The 16,708-nt window shown below is 45.8% G+C and overlaps 1 protein-coding gene across 10 annotated transcripts in view; it reads left to right on the top strand.

The window, feature by feature from the left end:
• The first annotated feature begins 13,113 nt into the window (after positions 1 to 13,113).
• The window catches only part of DENND1A (DENN domain containing 1A), a 540,810-nt gene continuing 537,215 nt past the window's right edge, over positions 13,114 to 16,708 (top strand). For 3 of the 10 annotated variants that reach the window (XM_073806590.1, XM_033858572.2, XM_073806586.1), the window contains exon 1: positions 13,116 to 13,351. Coding sequence is in view for 9 of the 10 variants with exons in the window: in XM_033858572.2 (XP_033714463.1) it covers positions 13,335 to 13,351 (17 nt within the window). In the remaining variant the exon portion in view is untranslated. Of the gene's footprint in view, positions 13,352 to 16,708 lie in introns of all 10 variants that reach the window. The other 7 variants (XM_073806589.1, XM_073806585.1, XM_073806588.1 and 4 more) reach the window with 5 other exon arrangements.

Raw genomic sequence — 16,708 nt, 5'->3', positions numbered from 1 at the left:
GGATTAAATGAAACCATGTACGTACAGTGTGTGGTACATAGAAGAGATCAACAATTGTTGATCCACCACCAGAAAGAGTTGAGGAGGGACAAGGGGTGGGGGAAGTACAATGGGTGCTGTTATCCACAAGTCACTTAATAGCTTGATGCCTCAGTTTCCTCATCTGTTAAATGGGAATGATCAAGTGTCTTCCTCGCAGGGTGAGTGGGAGGATTAAATGCATTAATACAAGTAACAGCACTTAAAACAGTGCCTGGTGTGGGATAATCGCTCAACACATCTCTGCTATTATTTTCCTAACCCTCTTGACTTTGGGTTGGATCAGGAGGCCCTACAGAATAAATCATTTGTTAGGAGGGGGTGGGGAAAGTAAAAGCCACAGTGAGGAATGTTTGATCCCCTAGCAAGGAGGGGAGGGATGTTCTGGCTCTTAGGCCCCAGTATTTTCTGTCCTACCTCTGGGCTCTGGGCATTGGGGTCTGGTTGGATAATTGGCATCACTCATTCTTGAGATAAGAGCTGTGTTAAGAACCTGGTCTGCCAGGGTGAGGAGGGGGCAGGAGCAAATTGTGAGTTATCATCATAAAGGAGCAGAAGAACCCTGAATTGGGAATTTCCCTAACTGTGAGGATGGTGACCTAACCTCATTGAGAGGCTGCGAATTTGAACTCTGATTATATACAGAGAGCCACTGCAGGTACATGTTTAACAGTATTGTTTATTGATTTATTGTTAACATTAACACGGTGGGGGGTGGGCACATATTGAGGCTCTGCATATGCTGTTCCCTGCATGAAATTCCTACCCGCACCCCCTCCTATTTTCTTTTTTAATTAACAAATATGTGTGTATGTGTACTATATGCCAGACCATGGTATTGACTGGGGCTTTGCCTCCTAGAGCTTATCTCAGATAGTCAGGCAGGTACCATCTACTTCTCAGGTTCCATGCAAGATTTCCCTCAGACAGAGGAGGAACCCAAAGACTTTCTTTGGTGTCTTGATAAAATCTGAAACCAAACACACAGACCCATCGCTCCTTGCCACTCTTCGGTTAGATAACTTCTTCTCTTAATCGGGGTGTCAGCTTCAATCTCACTTTTTCTAGAAGATGCCACTGATGGGCCCTGCCAGAGGTCAAGTCTCCCTGTTACATGTTTCCATCCTGGACTTCTCCCTCAACCAACTCATCATGAATTGCCATTATGTGTCATATAATTTAATATCACTCCCTCCACTAGACTGCCACCTCCAAGAGGGCAGGGGCTGTGTCTTTTCTCACTTCCATACCCCTCAGCAACAATTGTCCAGCAATCGGGAAACCATCAATAGAAACTTATTGAATGAGGAAATGGACGGAAAAGAAAGCATTCTGAGGGCAATCATTTAAAATAACTGAGCATACACATTAAAAACCTTGTCTTTCTTCCCGCTTGAGCAACGGAGATGAGAGACTAGAGCTTTGGCAAACCAGGTTGAGCTCGGCCTTTTGGGGCCGAAACAAGAAGAGAGAGAATTATTTTTTATTTTTCTCACCTGCTTCTTGTTGCCGGAGGCGCCAAAGGCAGCTGAATGTAGGCTTTGCTGGGTCCACAAGGGAAGCCCCTAAAGGTCTCCCTTTTGAGGCTGGGCCTCCCCACTGCCAGGCCTGTACCTCTGTCTGGGGTTTCATCTACTCTTTCGGGTCTGGCTCCTTCCCCCACCCGCCTCCCCGCTGCTTGAAAATCTTTTTCTGTCTACCTTTGTTTTTGGGTAAGTGCCTCATCTCTCCCAGGAGGGCCCAGGGCCTTGTCTCCACTCAGGGCCTGGAGACCCGGGGCTGGACGTGCCAGCAGGCCCCAGCCACTCAGACCCCCGCACGGCCTTGACTTCTTTCCTCAGAAGCTGCGCTGGCTGGGCTGGTTGGGATCCGGCAACAGTTCCCTCCAAACTCCCTAGCTGACTGCAGACATTTGTGCTGTCAACAGAATTGCAGAAAATGCAATTCGTGTTGTTAATGAGCAGCTTGTTTGGGTAAACAAACCAGGTGAGGTGAAAAAAGTGATGCTCTCCAGTAGAAAACACAAGTGAACATTAGCCAGATGGAGAGCTGCACGCTTCCACACGCTTCCTTTTCAGAAAGGCTCTGGGTGGCTGGAAAGGACGCCCCCTGCACTGCATGGGAGCTGGGACTCTGCGCACCAACTGCCTGGCCTGGATTTCCTCCCAAGGGAGCAGAGACACCTTGTACCCTGCACTACCCTGAGCCTGGCACCGGCCCTCCCGTCCTGTTAAGCCTTTACCTGTTTCGTCATTAGTTCTCATAGCACCATGCCAGGGGTTGTTATGAAATCCATTTTACAGCTGGGGAAACCGAGGCTTCAAGATGAGGAAGAAGCTTGCCCAAAGTCAGGATGGTGGATTTGAACCCAGGTCAACCTGACTCTTCAAGTCTGTGGTCTCCCCACCTTTCCACACAGTTCTCTGCCCTCAGCCCTGCCTCCCTGGCCCCTCTCAATCTGATGGAGGTGTCTGTGGCTGCCATGAACTACTTCCTCCCTCAGACTGTGAGGTTGAGGAAAATGTTAACTTCCCACAGCGGGGATTCCCTACCTGACTGGTCAGGATGGCATGGATTTCTGAAAGTCGTGCAGGTGGATCTTTGACCAGCTTCTCCATAACAGTGTGTGTGTGTGTGTGTGTGTGTCTGTGTGTGTGTGTGTCTGTGTGTGTGTGTGGATGTTTACCCATCCATTCCAAGGACAACCCATGTGGCTTGTCCCTGGAAAATCAATAATTTAGGGGCCTTCACATCCTCTCATCATAAACTGACTGCGTCCTGCGTCTAGATCATTCAGGGAAACACACACACACACACACACACTCACACACATGCACATGGCTATGGCTATATTTTACAAACCTGAATTATTTGGTTAATTACAATGGCTAAATCTGTCCCCCCATACAGACAGGACCAGGAAGAGGGAGGTTCACATTGCTGGCTCAAGTCTGCATATGTTTCTGACTCTCTCTCTCTACATTGCTCAAGAAGAAGAAGAAAAAAAACCCACATTACATTCATATGTTATAATGCCATGAGTTATTTCCCCTTTAGCATTCAAGGGTAAAGAGTCCATTAAGCTGTCATCAGCCACATTACCAGCAGGAGAAGTCGGGGCAGACAGTTTGGCTTTGGCCGCCCGGAGCACACATGCTCTGCCCCAGGATGAGCGCTCTGTGGTGTCCGTGTGTGCGCTGCCCTAAAAGCAGAAATCAATTACTCCCACTGCTGTTAGAGAGATGATCTGGTTGGGGAGGCTTGCTGTGAATGCAGCCACTGTTCATTATTGAGCTCTTTATATATATTATATCTTTTTTACTGCAGGAAAACTGAGGCTTGGGGAGAGAAAGAAACTGTGTCATAGAACCAGAGCCTGGTACATGCTGGGGTTTGATCCATCATCACCCTGACTCCAGACCCTGGGCATTTCATCACTAAGCCATCCTGCCTCTCCTGCAAGTGTTGGTTGTTTATTCTATACAGGATGCCTATGTCGTAGAAGCTCCCAGATTTTGAGGGGCTGTATACTAAATGTCAGGCCCCACATATTATCTCATTTAATCTTCACCACAACTCTAAGGCAAGTGCTTTTAAGAGCTCCATTTAACAGCTGAGGAGACTGACTCTTGGGAAATGGGAAGGGACTTGCCCAAAGTCACTCAGCTCAAATGTGGCGGGAGTGTGTGAATGGAAGATTTGTTTTCCACTCTGCCATGCTGCCATCCAGCTAGGGACACAAGCCTGGAAGCTGAGGGGCTTCCCCAGGCAGCTGACTTTTCTGAATTCAGATGGGTTTTCATAGAGCAGCTCAGCTCTTTCCTTCATGTAGGTGGAAGCCTTCCCTTTGAATGAGCCAATTATGTTCAGAAAGCAAAAAATAATGTATGCATATTAGCTAATGAGGATGCTGCTCAGGATATTTTTAGCTGAGCTGAGAGAGACAGAGAGAAGAGAATGAGAATTGGTGGAAAGTTGTTTTGGAAGAAGAGGCAGCTCGGGAATCAGACAGCCCTTTAGCACAACTCTCAGCTCCTAAATTGCTTTTGGCTGGGTGACTGTGGGCAAATCACCTCTCCTCTCTGAAAATGTTATATCTGAGTACCAAACTTTCAGGGGTGTTGAAAGATTGAAGATAATGTGAGTAAAGTATGTGGTCAATGGTCACCAATTGTACCTATGATAATTCTTTTTTCAAATACTCACTGCTGAGTCTTCAGTGTTTATGGATATAATAATTTTATTCTTGTTACCTACCCATGAAACAAGTACTAACAATACCTCCATTTCCCAGATGAGAAAACTAAGTTAAGGTTAAGTAATTTGCTCTAGTAGGGCCAGGATTCAACCCCAGGCAGCCTGTGCCCTAACCATCACACATACTGTCTCTATTGTTCCTAAAGAGATTTGACTTTCACCACTGGAGGCAGAGCTCACAAGAGGTTGGGTCATTATTTTTAGGAGGTAGAGCCACCTTTGAGGACCTCAGTAAGTTATCTACAAATTAAGAACAACTCTGTCATTGAACTGGATCAGAGGATCTCCTCCCCAGTGTCATGGCCACTCTGACTGACCAACAAAAACCCTGCCCAGGCCAAGAGGTCAAAGAACTATGGTATTAATCTCCACTCAGATGCTAAGGCAAGTATGTTACCATCACTCACTTTGTGTTCCTTGATTTGTGAAGTGGAAGATATATTAGGATTGAAACTTTAGAATTCCATCAACTATATTTTCTGCTCATAACCAAAATACTAAAATGGTTATGTGAGCCTTAGGAAAAGGGGCAGTTGAAGTAAGCAGGGAAAATAATTTACATTATATATATTAGTGATATATATAAATACATAGGGAGAAAGGTATAAAATAAAGGAAAACTGGCAAAAGAGTCCAAGAGTACAATGGGGCAGAGTCCTACAAACTCTCCAGCTCACTCCCAAAAGGGTGGGGGTACATGGTGACCATTTTCAATATGGAAGAGGAGAACAGGACCTCTGGAGTTTAGGCCTGAGTCTTGCCTAAAATACTGGTAAATCAGGTGGACGTGGAAGCAGCTCTAGAGCAGGGGGCCCTAGAAGTCCTGACAAGCAGAATTAATACCCAAGGTGGTTTGAGAAGAGCCAAGGTCAGCGCTGGGTAGACAATGCACGTATAAAATGTAAAACAGAGGTAAAAATAGAGGTGCAGAGAGAAGGAATGTGGAAGAACAAATTGCAAGGTAGTGAGCCGGAAAACCCAGAGATCTAGGCACCAGGGGCAAGGCGAGGGGGTCAGAAGCAAGTTCAGGAACACAGAGATCCTTTTATAGGGTGTCCAGTCTGTACTGTGTCTAACCCACAGACCCTCTTATTTATAGAGGTATACCCGGCAACGAGCATTAGGCGCCAAGCACACAGTAAGGCCACTGAAAATGTTTGCTCAATGCTACGCTGAGGGGCTGGGGAGAGGAATGGGCCTCAGCTGGGAGCAGAAGAAGAGTTCTAAGCACGGGACCTGGCACAGAGGAGGGATTCGGTATGTGAGTGAGTGGATTGTTGATGACACCTACCTTGGGTCTCTAAGTACTAACAATGTTAAGCGAGATGCACTGATTGTTTTAGGAAGACAGCAGGAGGAATGCGGGATCCAGAGCTGGAGGCTGGTGACACTTGGGAGAGGAGCCGGTGGCCTGTTGAGGCCCTGTAGGTTCTAATGGGAATTCAATTCATGTTGGCATCTGGGTAAAGCTTAAATCAGTGGTTCCCACAGACCCAGTGATCATGGAGCTGTATCACCTGAGGAACTTGTTAAACCCACAGTTTCTGATCTTGCTTCTAAATCAGAATATTCAGGATCAGAACCCTGGACTCCATATGGCTAACAAGCATCACAGGTGATGCTGATACACATGGCTAATTATGGGAACCAAGGCCTTAAATCATCAATTCTCACTGGCCTTTCTTAGAATTTGGCTTTTATTGGTAGTTTGTTGTTAAGAAGACAATAGTTCACATTGAGCCATTACTAAAAGCAAGGTAAATCTGTGTGCTTCACATGCGTTCACACATTTAATTCTCACAATGACCCTGTGAGGAAGGCACTATTATCCTCATTTTACAAATGAAGGCACTGAGTCTGAGAGAGGTTACTAATTTGCCCATGGTCATGCACACAGAGCCCATGCTCTTAGCTTCTATAACAAAAGACTTAAATACATCAATCTCCATTCGTGTATGGCCAGGAGAGGACTACAAAGGAATTACATGTGCTATATATTCTTGTTTTTTTAATTTTTTAACAATATGAAGTTATTATTATCACTAAAGAAAATATCTGATGAATTAATGAATAAATTGGTGAAAGAAAACCATAGTAAAATAAAACATTATATCTTAGGGAACGAACAAATAAGCCCACGATAGTAGTTAGGGCATCTGGGCTGAGTCCTGGTTCCATCACTTTCTGGCTGTTTCACCTCAAGTAAGTCGCTTACGCCTGCTGTGTATCAGCATCTTCATTTTTAAAGCAAGGACGATAGCTCTCCCTGATTATTGAGCAGTTGGAAAAATATAAACCAATAAGTATTTGCAAGGTATTGAATAGTACTGTTAACAATAATGGAATAATGAATCATACAATCAGAGAGCAGGTGAGCACCCTGGCTGGGGTTACTAACCAGTAAGGGGAAGGGCTCAAGCACGCCTTTAGCCCCCAAAGAAAACAAAGACCTTTCCCTATAGAAAAATTAACTCAAGTTAGATAAAAACCTAGATGTAAGAGCTAAAATTATAAAAACTCTTAGAAGAAAACATAGGGGGAAAGCTTTACGACATTAGATTTAGCAGTGATTTCTTGGATATGACACCAAATGCACAGGTTACAAGAGAAAAAATAAATTGGACTACATCAAAATTTTAAACTTTTCTGTCAAAGGACACTTCAGAATGAAAAGGGAACCCACAGAATGGGGGAATGTATTTACAAATCATGTAAATGATAAGAGGTTAATATCCAGAATACATAAATAACTCCTACAACTCAACAACAACGACAACAACAACAAAACAACCTGATTAAAAAAGGACTTAGACATTTCTCCAAATAAGGTATACAAATGGCCAATAAGCACATGAAAAGATGCTCAGCATCACTAATTAGGGAAATGCAAATCAAAACCACCTCACACCCATTAGGATGGCTACTATTAAAAGAAAACAGCAACTAATTCACACCCATTAGGATGTCTACTATTAAAAAAAAACAAAGAACTGGACTTCCCTGGTGGCACAGTTGTTAAGAATCCGCCTGCCAATGCAGGTGACATGGGTTCGATCCCTGGTCCGGGATGATCCCACATGCCGTGGAGCAACTAAGCCTGTGCACCACAACTACTGAGCATGCGCTCTAGAGCCCTGGAGTCACAACTACTGAAGCCTGTATGCCACAACTACTGAAGCCCGCATGCCTAGAGCCCGTGTTCCACAGCAAGAGAAGCCCGTGCACTGCAATGAAGAGTAGCCCCGGCTCGCCGCAACTAGAGAAAGCCTGCGCGCAGTAACGAAGACCCAACGCAGCCAAAATAAAAATAAATAAAATAAATATATTTTAAAAAAACAAAACACACACACACACACACACACACACACACACACACACACACACAGAAAATAACAAGTGTTGGTGAGGAGGTGGAGAAATTGGAACCCTTATGCCCTGCTGGTGGGAATGTAAGACAGTATGGTGGTTCCTCAAAAAAAATTAAAAATAGAATTACCCCATGATCCAGCAATTTCACTTCTGAGTATATACTCAAAAGAACTGAAAGCATGGACACAAACAGTTATCTGTACACCCATGTTCATAGCAGCATTGTTCACAATAGCCAAAATGTGGAAGCAACACAAGTGACAGATGATTGGATAAACAATGGAAAGGAAGGAGATTCTGATATATGTTTCACCATGAATGAACCTTGAAGACATTATGCTAAGTGTGATAAGCCAATCACAGAAGGACAAATACTGTATGATTCCACTTATATGAGGTACTTACAGTAGTCAAGTTCATAGAGACAGAAAGTAGGATGTGACTGCCAGAGGCTGGGGGTGGGAGGAATGGGATATATTGTTTAATAGGTAAGTTTCAGTTTAGGACGATTTTGGAAAAAGCTCTGGAGATGGGCGATGGTGATAGTTGCATAATAATGTGAATATACATACTACCACTGAACTGTACACTTAAAAATGGTTAAAGTGGTAAATTTTATATTATGCATATTTTACCACAATGTAAAAAAGAAAATATGAAAAATAGAAGGTAAAGATGTACTAATTCAGTTTACAAGTTCAAATTTAAGAAAAAAATTAGTACCAAATCTTGTTCTGAGGCTTATTATTCTTAGGAAATGTGCCTCAAATGAGTAAATAATTCAATATTTATTAGTCACTGCCTGCATGCCAGGCTCTGTACTAGATGGTGAGGTCTAGATATGGACAAGCTGATATTTTTCCTGGCTTTATCAATATGACAGTTTAGAAGAATAATAATCTCAGGAATTCCCTGGCTGTCCAGTGGTTAGGACTCAGCACTTTCACTGCTGTGGGCCCTGGTTCAATCCCTGGTCAGTGAACTAAGATCCTGCAAGCCGCACGGCAAGGCCAAAAAGAAACAAACAAAAAAACAAAACAAGAACAATAATCTCCTTTATTAAATACCAAATATTAAGCAGGAACCTTACATTCTTTATTTCATTTCATCTTCATGAGGTGGGTATTATAATCCCCTTATTAAAGATGAGGAAACTAAGGCTCAGAGAGTTTAACTTTCTCCAAGTTCACTCAGCTAGCAAGTTGGGTCTGCCTAATTCCAGAGTTGGTTCTCTTAACGACTGGTACGTATTGCCTACATTCACCTCTTAGGTGATCCACAATGCACTTTGCCAACCTGCAAGTTCCCGAGAAGTTCAGTAAAGAAACCCATTTAACTTGGTATGATTCTGCATATCCCAAATCTACCTCATTACATAACCCTCCTTTTTTGGGTGAGGGGAGCAGCACCCCTATTTAATTGAGCTGTGGATTCTTCCTGCAGAATATAACCACAACACCCAAGAGAATTAAAAACATATGTCCACACAAAAATAATCATAGGAATCATAATCGCCAAAAAGTGGAAACAACCCCAATATCCACCAATAACAATTGTGCACAAACAAATTGTGGCCTATCCATACAATAGAATATTATTACACAATAAAAAAGAATGAAGTACTGATAGATGGTACATGGATGAACTTTGAAAATATTATATTAAGTACAAGAAGCCAGACAGAAAGGCCACATTATTAAATGATTTCACTTGTATGAATAGGCAAATCCACAGAGGCAGAAAGTAGGTTCATGGCTGCCAGGGGCTCGGGGGAGGGCAGGAAAGGTGAGTGACTGTTAATGGGTGCAGGGTATCTTTTGGGGATGAAGTGTTCTAGACTTAGACATTGGTGGTAGTTGCACAACTTTGTGACTATGCTAACAACTACTGAATTGTACACATTAAAATGGCGAATTTTATGACGTGTAAATTATATCTCAGTTAAAAAATATATATAATCACAACTAAGTATACTAGGAATAATAGACCACTGGCCCAGCAGTCCTGCCATTGCATACTGTATCATTAGTGGGGTATTAAAACTCCTTGGGGTTGCTCTTCTCCCCTCAATAGACACAATCCTTTAAATCCTGAGCAGAAAAACCAAACAGGTACAGAGGAGTGAGAGCCAGCTTGGAAACCCAGGAGCATCAGCGTCTGCATGGGTGGTATCACACACACTGTTGGACTTTTTATCTGCTAGATGTGCTTAGTTAGCCTATTCTGACAATAGTCTAGAAGGTAAAGTTCCTAAACCCCTTCTCATCACCAGCAGGTTTTAATTCCAACAGGTGATTCTGCCACGTACTTGGCAGAGAGGTCTCCTTTTGTTTGAACGACATCAGATTCACTTAGATGTAAAGGAATTATAAAACAGTAAGCTACTGATTAGAGAATTTTGGAACTGAAAAGGACTTTGGAGAGAGGTCATCTGGCCTGAATCTCTTACTTTGGATATAGGGAAACTGAGGGCCAGAGAAAGTCAGGGGCTTGTCCAAGGTCACACAGCCAAGCATGGCTTGGCTGAGATTGCAATGTCTGTACTCCCCTTCTTCCCTGGAAACACACCACCCACCCCGGCTTCAGCTGTGCACATGATTTCTGAAATAAAGGCTATATTTCCTAGTGAGATGTGGTTGTATAACTAAGTTCTGACCCATGGAATGTAAATGGAGCAGTAGGTGCAACTCCAGGGGACTGTACTTAAAGATTAGGGCTTGGGGTGGGGCATGACCGTCTTCCTTTCCTTTGGCTTGGTCACAGATTAGAAGGTGAGGTAGTTCAAGCAGCCATCTTGGACCATGAGCTGGAAGCTGCATCTGGAGAACAGGGGAGCAAGAAAGTAGAATTGTGGCTAACCAACCTCAAAGAGGTCACAGTCTGAGGAATAGAAGACACGTTTACAACCTAATGCAGAATAAACACCAACCCAAGACCAAATCAGCTGCCCTGTCCTGTTGATATGCCTTCAAATCTTAGAGTATGATTTATGGAATTGTCATACCAGCTCTGGAATGTTCATCTCCTGACCTTATGTGAAAGAGAAATAAACTTCTATTTTTTTCAGCCACTGTTATTTCAGTCTTCTATCATCCACAGTTGAACTGACTTCTAATTGTTTTAGAATGTAAACAATTACATCCTGGGCTGGGAACTCAGGTCTACTGAATTCAAGTACAGGACTATTTATTATGAAGATTATTACTATTAATAATAGAAGCCAAACTGTGCTAAGCATCTTGCATATAATAGTTGCTGATAATTTTTGAGTGCTTACTATATATTAGTCACTGTTTACGTAATTTGTGTCATTAACTCATTTAATTCCCATGCCACCTCAGTAAGAGAGAGCCATTACCATAATTTCCATTTTACAGACAAAGAACCTGAGGCACAGAGAAAGGGAATAACTTACCCGAAGGCACATATTTAGTAAGAGACAGAGCTGTGATTTGAACCCAGGCAGTCTGGCTCCAGAGCCTGCCCTCTTAATTCCTCCATCACACTCTCTCTTATGATGTGAGCTCCTCCTTGAGCTCTCTACCCATTCTACTGAGGAGGAAACTGAAGCAGATGATTGTCTAACCATTTGCTTAAAATCTCTCTGCTAGTCAGTGTTGGAGCTAGCATTAGAAGCCAGGCTCCTAACTCCCAGTTCAATGCGTTCTCCCCAGACCACCCTGCAGTCTCAGAGGCCACCTGGACAGATATATAGCCCTCCCCATCCAGTCTCCCCCTCTGTCATACACACACACACCACCACCACCACCACCACCACCCAGCAGGCACTCAGACATTTTTGTGGCCAGGATGGCTACAACCTCCTTTGAAAAGCAGCCAGCTTTGCCCTCCACCAAATAACTCTGTTTTATTTATAGTCTCCTGCTCAGAGCTTTTGAACTGGCTGCTCATTCCAGGCAAGATCTTGATAACAACTGTTCCTTGGACAGGGTTCATAGGAAACTAGGTGAATAAACACCACAGAAGCCCTGCCTGTCTAGTAGAGCTTTGCTCCTGGGGTTGTTTATAAGTCAGTGTTGGTGTCTGGATGCAAAAGATTTGAATTCAAAATGGCAGTTTGGACATTTTAAATTTTTGTTTGTCTGAATTCAAAAAACTTCATTCTGTGCCTTCAACAACCTCAGGGCATAGGCAAAAGAGAGATATTATCTTTATCCAGAATGTAACTCCAAAAGGAGTTCTTGCTTTCTCTGCTCCCTGCCTGGCTGGGACTAGTTACTGTAGTGACTGTGGGGTGGGGAGCCACTCCATGATTTTATAAGAGCTAAAATGTTAGAAGAGATGAATGGAATTTCAGAACAGAAGAGTATAAAAAAGAGAAGAAAAGCCTAATTTCAAAAGTGAACCATGAACCTACAGTGTCTTCTGACTTGTGGCCAAAGGTGCCATCCTAAAGCATAACTATGTCACGTGTCTGGAATTATTCAGCCCGGATGCTAATCTCCACTCCACCAGTTGCTAGCTATGTAACCTTGAACACATGCCTCAGTTTCCTCTTTGTGAAAAGAGGGGGTAAACTTATAAGATTATTGTGAGCATTGGTGCTAACCATGTAGGGGAAATAGCGTGCCTGCTTCAGAGAGGGCACTCACTCACCCATGCACTGAGCAGTAGCTAATGGTAGTGATCATTACTGCTGGCTTTGTGATTCCTCCAGGCCTAGAGGGGATGATATTGGGGCATTCATTAAAATGAGCCCCAAGGGGGAGCAGGTTGGTGATCTTGGCTCTCAAGTACCTTCATTTGCCTTGACTGAGTCTCCATCAGGGACTGTTATGGTGACATGAGATTTCTCTACTGGAGGCCCCCAAATGGCTAACAAAGGGAGGCAGAGATCCTCAAGGGTAGGGCAGAGCAGAGCGACTAAATGGGTCCTATGAAGCCCTCAGGTGGCTTTCCTGTGGGGATGTGAGGTCTCCTTAAAGGTCTAAGAGGTTTAAGGTCTAAGGGGGTCTCCATCAAGAACCATGTTGGGGAAGTGGCTGGTGTGACAGAGAAGAGGGGCTATGGCTCCCTTAAGGAACTTACTGCAAGGTATGGGATTTTCAAAGGAAAAAGTTGTCTCTTCCTGGAGGCCTGAATGGGAGACAGATTATCTCTAAGCCAGAGCCACTGGCTGGGAGGACTCCACAGGAGAGGAATGGGTGAAGGTTTCTTCAGGTGGGCTTGGGGATCTCTGTGGGATGAAGATCTTTTCAGAGGGGTTGTAGGCGTTGGTTTCTATAGGAGAACAGTGGGAGGGGAGGTCTTTAGGGGCCTGCGCCCGGAAAGCACCACGCACCGAGCTCCATGAGTCCACCGCCCTCACGCGGCACTGCCTCCCGCTAGCGGACTACACTTCCCGGCAGCCCCAACGGGCGGCGGCGGTGCGGGCGGGAGGGGGCGGCGGTGTGAGAGGCGGAGGGGGCGGCGCGCGCCGGGCACGCGCGCCGGCGACCATGGCGTTCGCCGGGCTGAAGCGAGTGTATTAGCCCCGGGAGGCGGCGGCGGCGGCGGGGGAGCGAGCCTCGAGCGGGCGGGCCCCAGCCTGAGGGAAGGGAGGAAGGGGCGGGGAGAGCGCCGGAGGGAGGCCGGTCGGCCGCGGGCGGGCGGGCAGCGCAGCGCAGCGCCGAGCGGGGCCCGCGGGCCCATGAGGAGGCCCGGGGACCATGGGCTCCAGGATCAAGTGAGTGCGGCCGGGCCGGGCGGAGCCGGGCCGGGCGAGGGGCGGCGAGGCCGGGCAAGGGCTGCAGGGCAAGGGCTGCAGGCCTCGGGCCGCGCGGGGGACTTGTTGCCGGGGCCCAAGGGGCTCCCCGCGTGCCGGCGTCACGCGGGGAGGGGGACGGTTGCCATGACGATCCAGGGAGGCGCGGGGGCGGGGTGGAAGGGCGCTGGTGGTCAGTTGTCCCCTCCTCACCTGAGGGCGGGAACAGCTGAGATTACAAGGTGGACTCCTCCCCGGGGTTACAGAGAGCCTCTGAAAACGGTCACACAACTGTTGGGGGGAGGGCGAGAAATCTCTAGAAGCAACTCCCCAAATGGGTGTTTGGGGCGCCCCTGAGAGTCGGGCAGGTCCTGGCTGCTTAAGGCCTGCGGGCCCCCATAAAAGTCGCGTGAGATTTTCAGAGGGAGGGGCCACTCAAGGACTGAAGGTCTGGATGGCCCGGGGAGGAAGGCCCTTTTCTCTCTGCTCCTGTTTCCCCCTTCTATCTATGCAAGTCTCCCCACAGCGAGGGCCAAAAGCTGTGAGGGAAGATACCTCTGTGCTGTAACCGAGCACCTGATCTTGATAATCGTTGGAAAGGTTTTGTAATTCAATCTGGCAAATTCCCTCACTCATTCATTCATCTGGAGTCCCTGGTGAGGGGTTAGTTTTCCCCGGAAAATGTTGATACATCTGACTTGGGAACCCATTGAAACATTGTTGCCCTCTTTCTAGACCTAGAAGTTGACTTTGGAAAGTGCAACTTTTATGCAGTCCCATTTGGGTGTGTTGGTTTGAACTCTATCTCCCCTCCCAGCCAGGTCCTCTTTTGGCCTCTCCCTTCCTCAGTTCCAGAACATGAGATGCCTTATCTCTAATCACTAACAAATGTTCACTTTTTCTCTATGAGTAATAGAATTGTTTAACGGCACTTACAAACCCTGTTAGCAGCACAGGCTTTTCCTTAAAACAGCTTTCATAGGATACTTTAAACCCGCTTACAAGAAAGTCTGAGACATGTGTTTACTCCAGCATTTTGAGAATTATGCTAGGGAAGTTTGAGAGGGGAAGGGCCTTATGAGTGAAATCTAGTAATTATTCAAGCATTGCATCTCGTGTCCCGTCAATGTCCATGCAGTGTTTCCTTTGCCCAGCCTTGTAGACCCCTGACCGGCTTAGGCCTCCATTCACAGAATGTATTTTAACAGGCTGCAGCAGCCCGGAGACTAGAAAAGTTTGCTTATGATAATGAAAATGGAAGAGTTGGATGAGTACACTGTTAATTCTTGATTTTTGTGGAAATGAGGGGAGAAAGAAGCATGCTCCAAATACGAGCTTAAGAAGCTTGGGAGGTAAAAAGACGTAGTGTGAGAAGCATTGGGATTAAAGAGGCGCTCCAAGTTCAGCTCCTGCTTCCAAGTAAGCGTTGTAAACTTGGGATTTCAATAGCACTTAGAAACACTGCACAGAAGCCACCATAGAGTTGCAGAGTATACTTGTGAGGATGCTTACCTTTCTTGTTACAGAGAAGTTCAGAAACTTGCCAGATGTGGGGCAAGTCAGTGTCAGAATCAGCATGAAAATCCAAAATGTGGAAGTTAAGATGACTAGGCATCAGGTCTCTGTCTTGCTCTTGAACGTTGCAGGTTGGCAAATACATACCTTAAGAGTGTTTTGTGGAGCCCATCTATTTATCTCAGCGCTTGGGCGAGAGAACTTATACTAATGCATGAAATTCTGTTAAGCAAATTAGTATAAGGGATAGCCCTTTTGATCTTGAAACTAGACTGCTCGGTGATAAAAACTTAGACATGGGAATTATGTTAGCTTGTGGTGAGGCTGAAAGAGTATGAAGAGAGAAATTATGAGAAGTAGTTGTGATTTATGGTGACTGTTGACTATGTAGCTTCTGCCTGCAGGTAGGAATGAGGATGGACAGGTGGTGAGGAAGCCATCTTCTTAGGCGCTCCCTTAATTTTGGGGGGAAACAGGGCTTTGATTACTACTGACCGTCTGTTCCATCCTGATAGGAAAGAACAGACTGAGCTCAAGGTGCTCACCCGGCTGAGGTGTAGTCTAAGTGTGCAGGCTCTATTTTGTAGGACAGTCTTGGGGGGGGGGGAGGAGAGCATGGGGTGCCCCTCCGAGCAGGAGAGCGCTCTGGCCGCCTGTGCTTTCTCTCCTCATCTCTGATATTGTGTGGTCCAGTCACGCTAGCAATGTGGAATCAGATTTGGATTCCTATTCCGGTTCTTTTGTCTGCTGACTCGGAAACTTTGTACAGACTTTGTACAAATACCTCTTTCTGCCTCAGTTGCTCTGAGGGTAAAATGGGGAAGACTATATGTTGCAGGGTCCTTATGCGCAATAAACACAGTATCAACATGACTGCTGGGCCCATATTAAAAAGTCGGTAATTGTTAGTTTCTTTTACACCTTCTCTATCAAAAGACTAAGAAAACTGTTATATTTTATACCAGAAATGTCAGAGAACTGTGAGTTTCAGGTAATGGAGAAAAAGGTTTTGATGATCCAGGAATTAGACTGAACATGCAGAGCAGGACTCAACATTCTCTCATTAAAGCATAAAAATTGATTAAAAACAGTACTCTGCGTAATTGTGAAGCTGGTCTGTTATGTGATCAGTAGTAAAGCAGGTGAGTTGCTAGGCACAGGTGTTGAGGTTCAGTGCTTGTTCAGACTTTCCTTTTAAGCTAAGGCTGGTTGAACACAGTCTCTGTGTTAGGCATGGTGATAGTGCTTTATGTGAACCATTTTATCAAATCCTCACAACTGTCCTGTGATGTAGCTACTGTTGGCTACATTTTTCAAATGAGAGAATGGGGGTTTATAGGCCTTAGATCAGATGCCATCCTGAGGAATCCTACCCTGATGACACTGCCCTGCCCCCACCCCTCTTCAGCCTAGGCCAGGTGTCCTTCATCCATGCCCCCTTATCCCCAACCTAGGCCAGTGTCCTTCATCCGTGCCCCCTCTTCCCCCACCTAGGCCAGGTGTCCTTCATCCGTGCCCCCTCGTCCCCAGCCTAGGCCAGGTGTCCTTCATCTGTGGCCCCCCCCACCCCAGCATAGGCCAGGTGTCCTTCATATGTGCACCCTCTTCCCCCCACCTAGGCCAGGTGTCCTTCATCTGTGGACCCTCTCCCCCCACCTAGGCCAGGTGTCCTTCATCTGTGGACCCTCCCCCCACCTAGGCCAGGTGTCCTTCATCTGTGGACCACCCCCCCCCCCGGCCCCACCTAGGCCAGGTGTCCTTCATATGTGCACCCTCTCCCCCCACCTAGGCCAGGTGTCCTTCATCTGTGGACCCTCGCCCCCC

Source organism: Tursiops truncatus, chromosome 6, assembly GCF_011762595.2.
Source record: "Tursiops truncatus isolate mTurTru1 chromosome 6, mTurTru1.mat.Y, whole genome shotgun sequence".
NCBI lineage: Eukaryota > Metazoa > Chordata > Mammalia > Artiodactyla > Delphinidae > Tursiops > Tursiops truncatus.
Note: the sequence above shows the minus strand (reverse complement) of the source record. Positions and strands in the feature narration are given on the sequence as shown.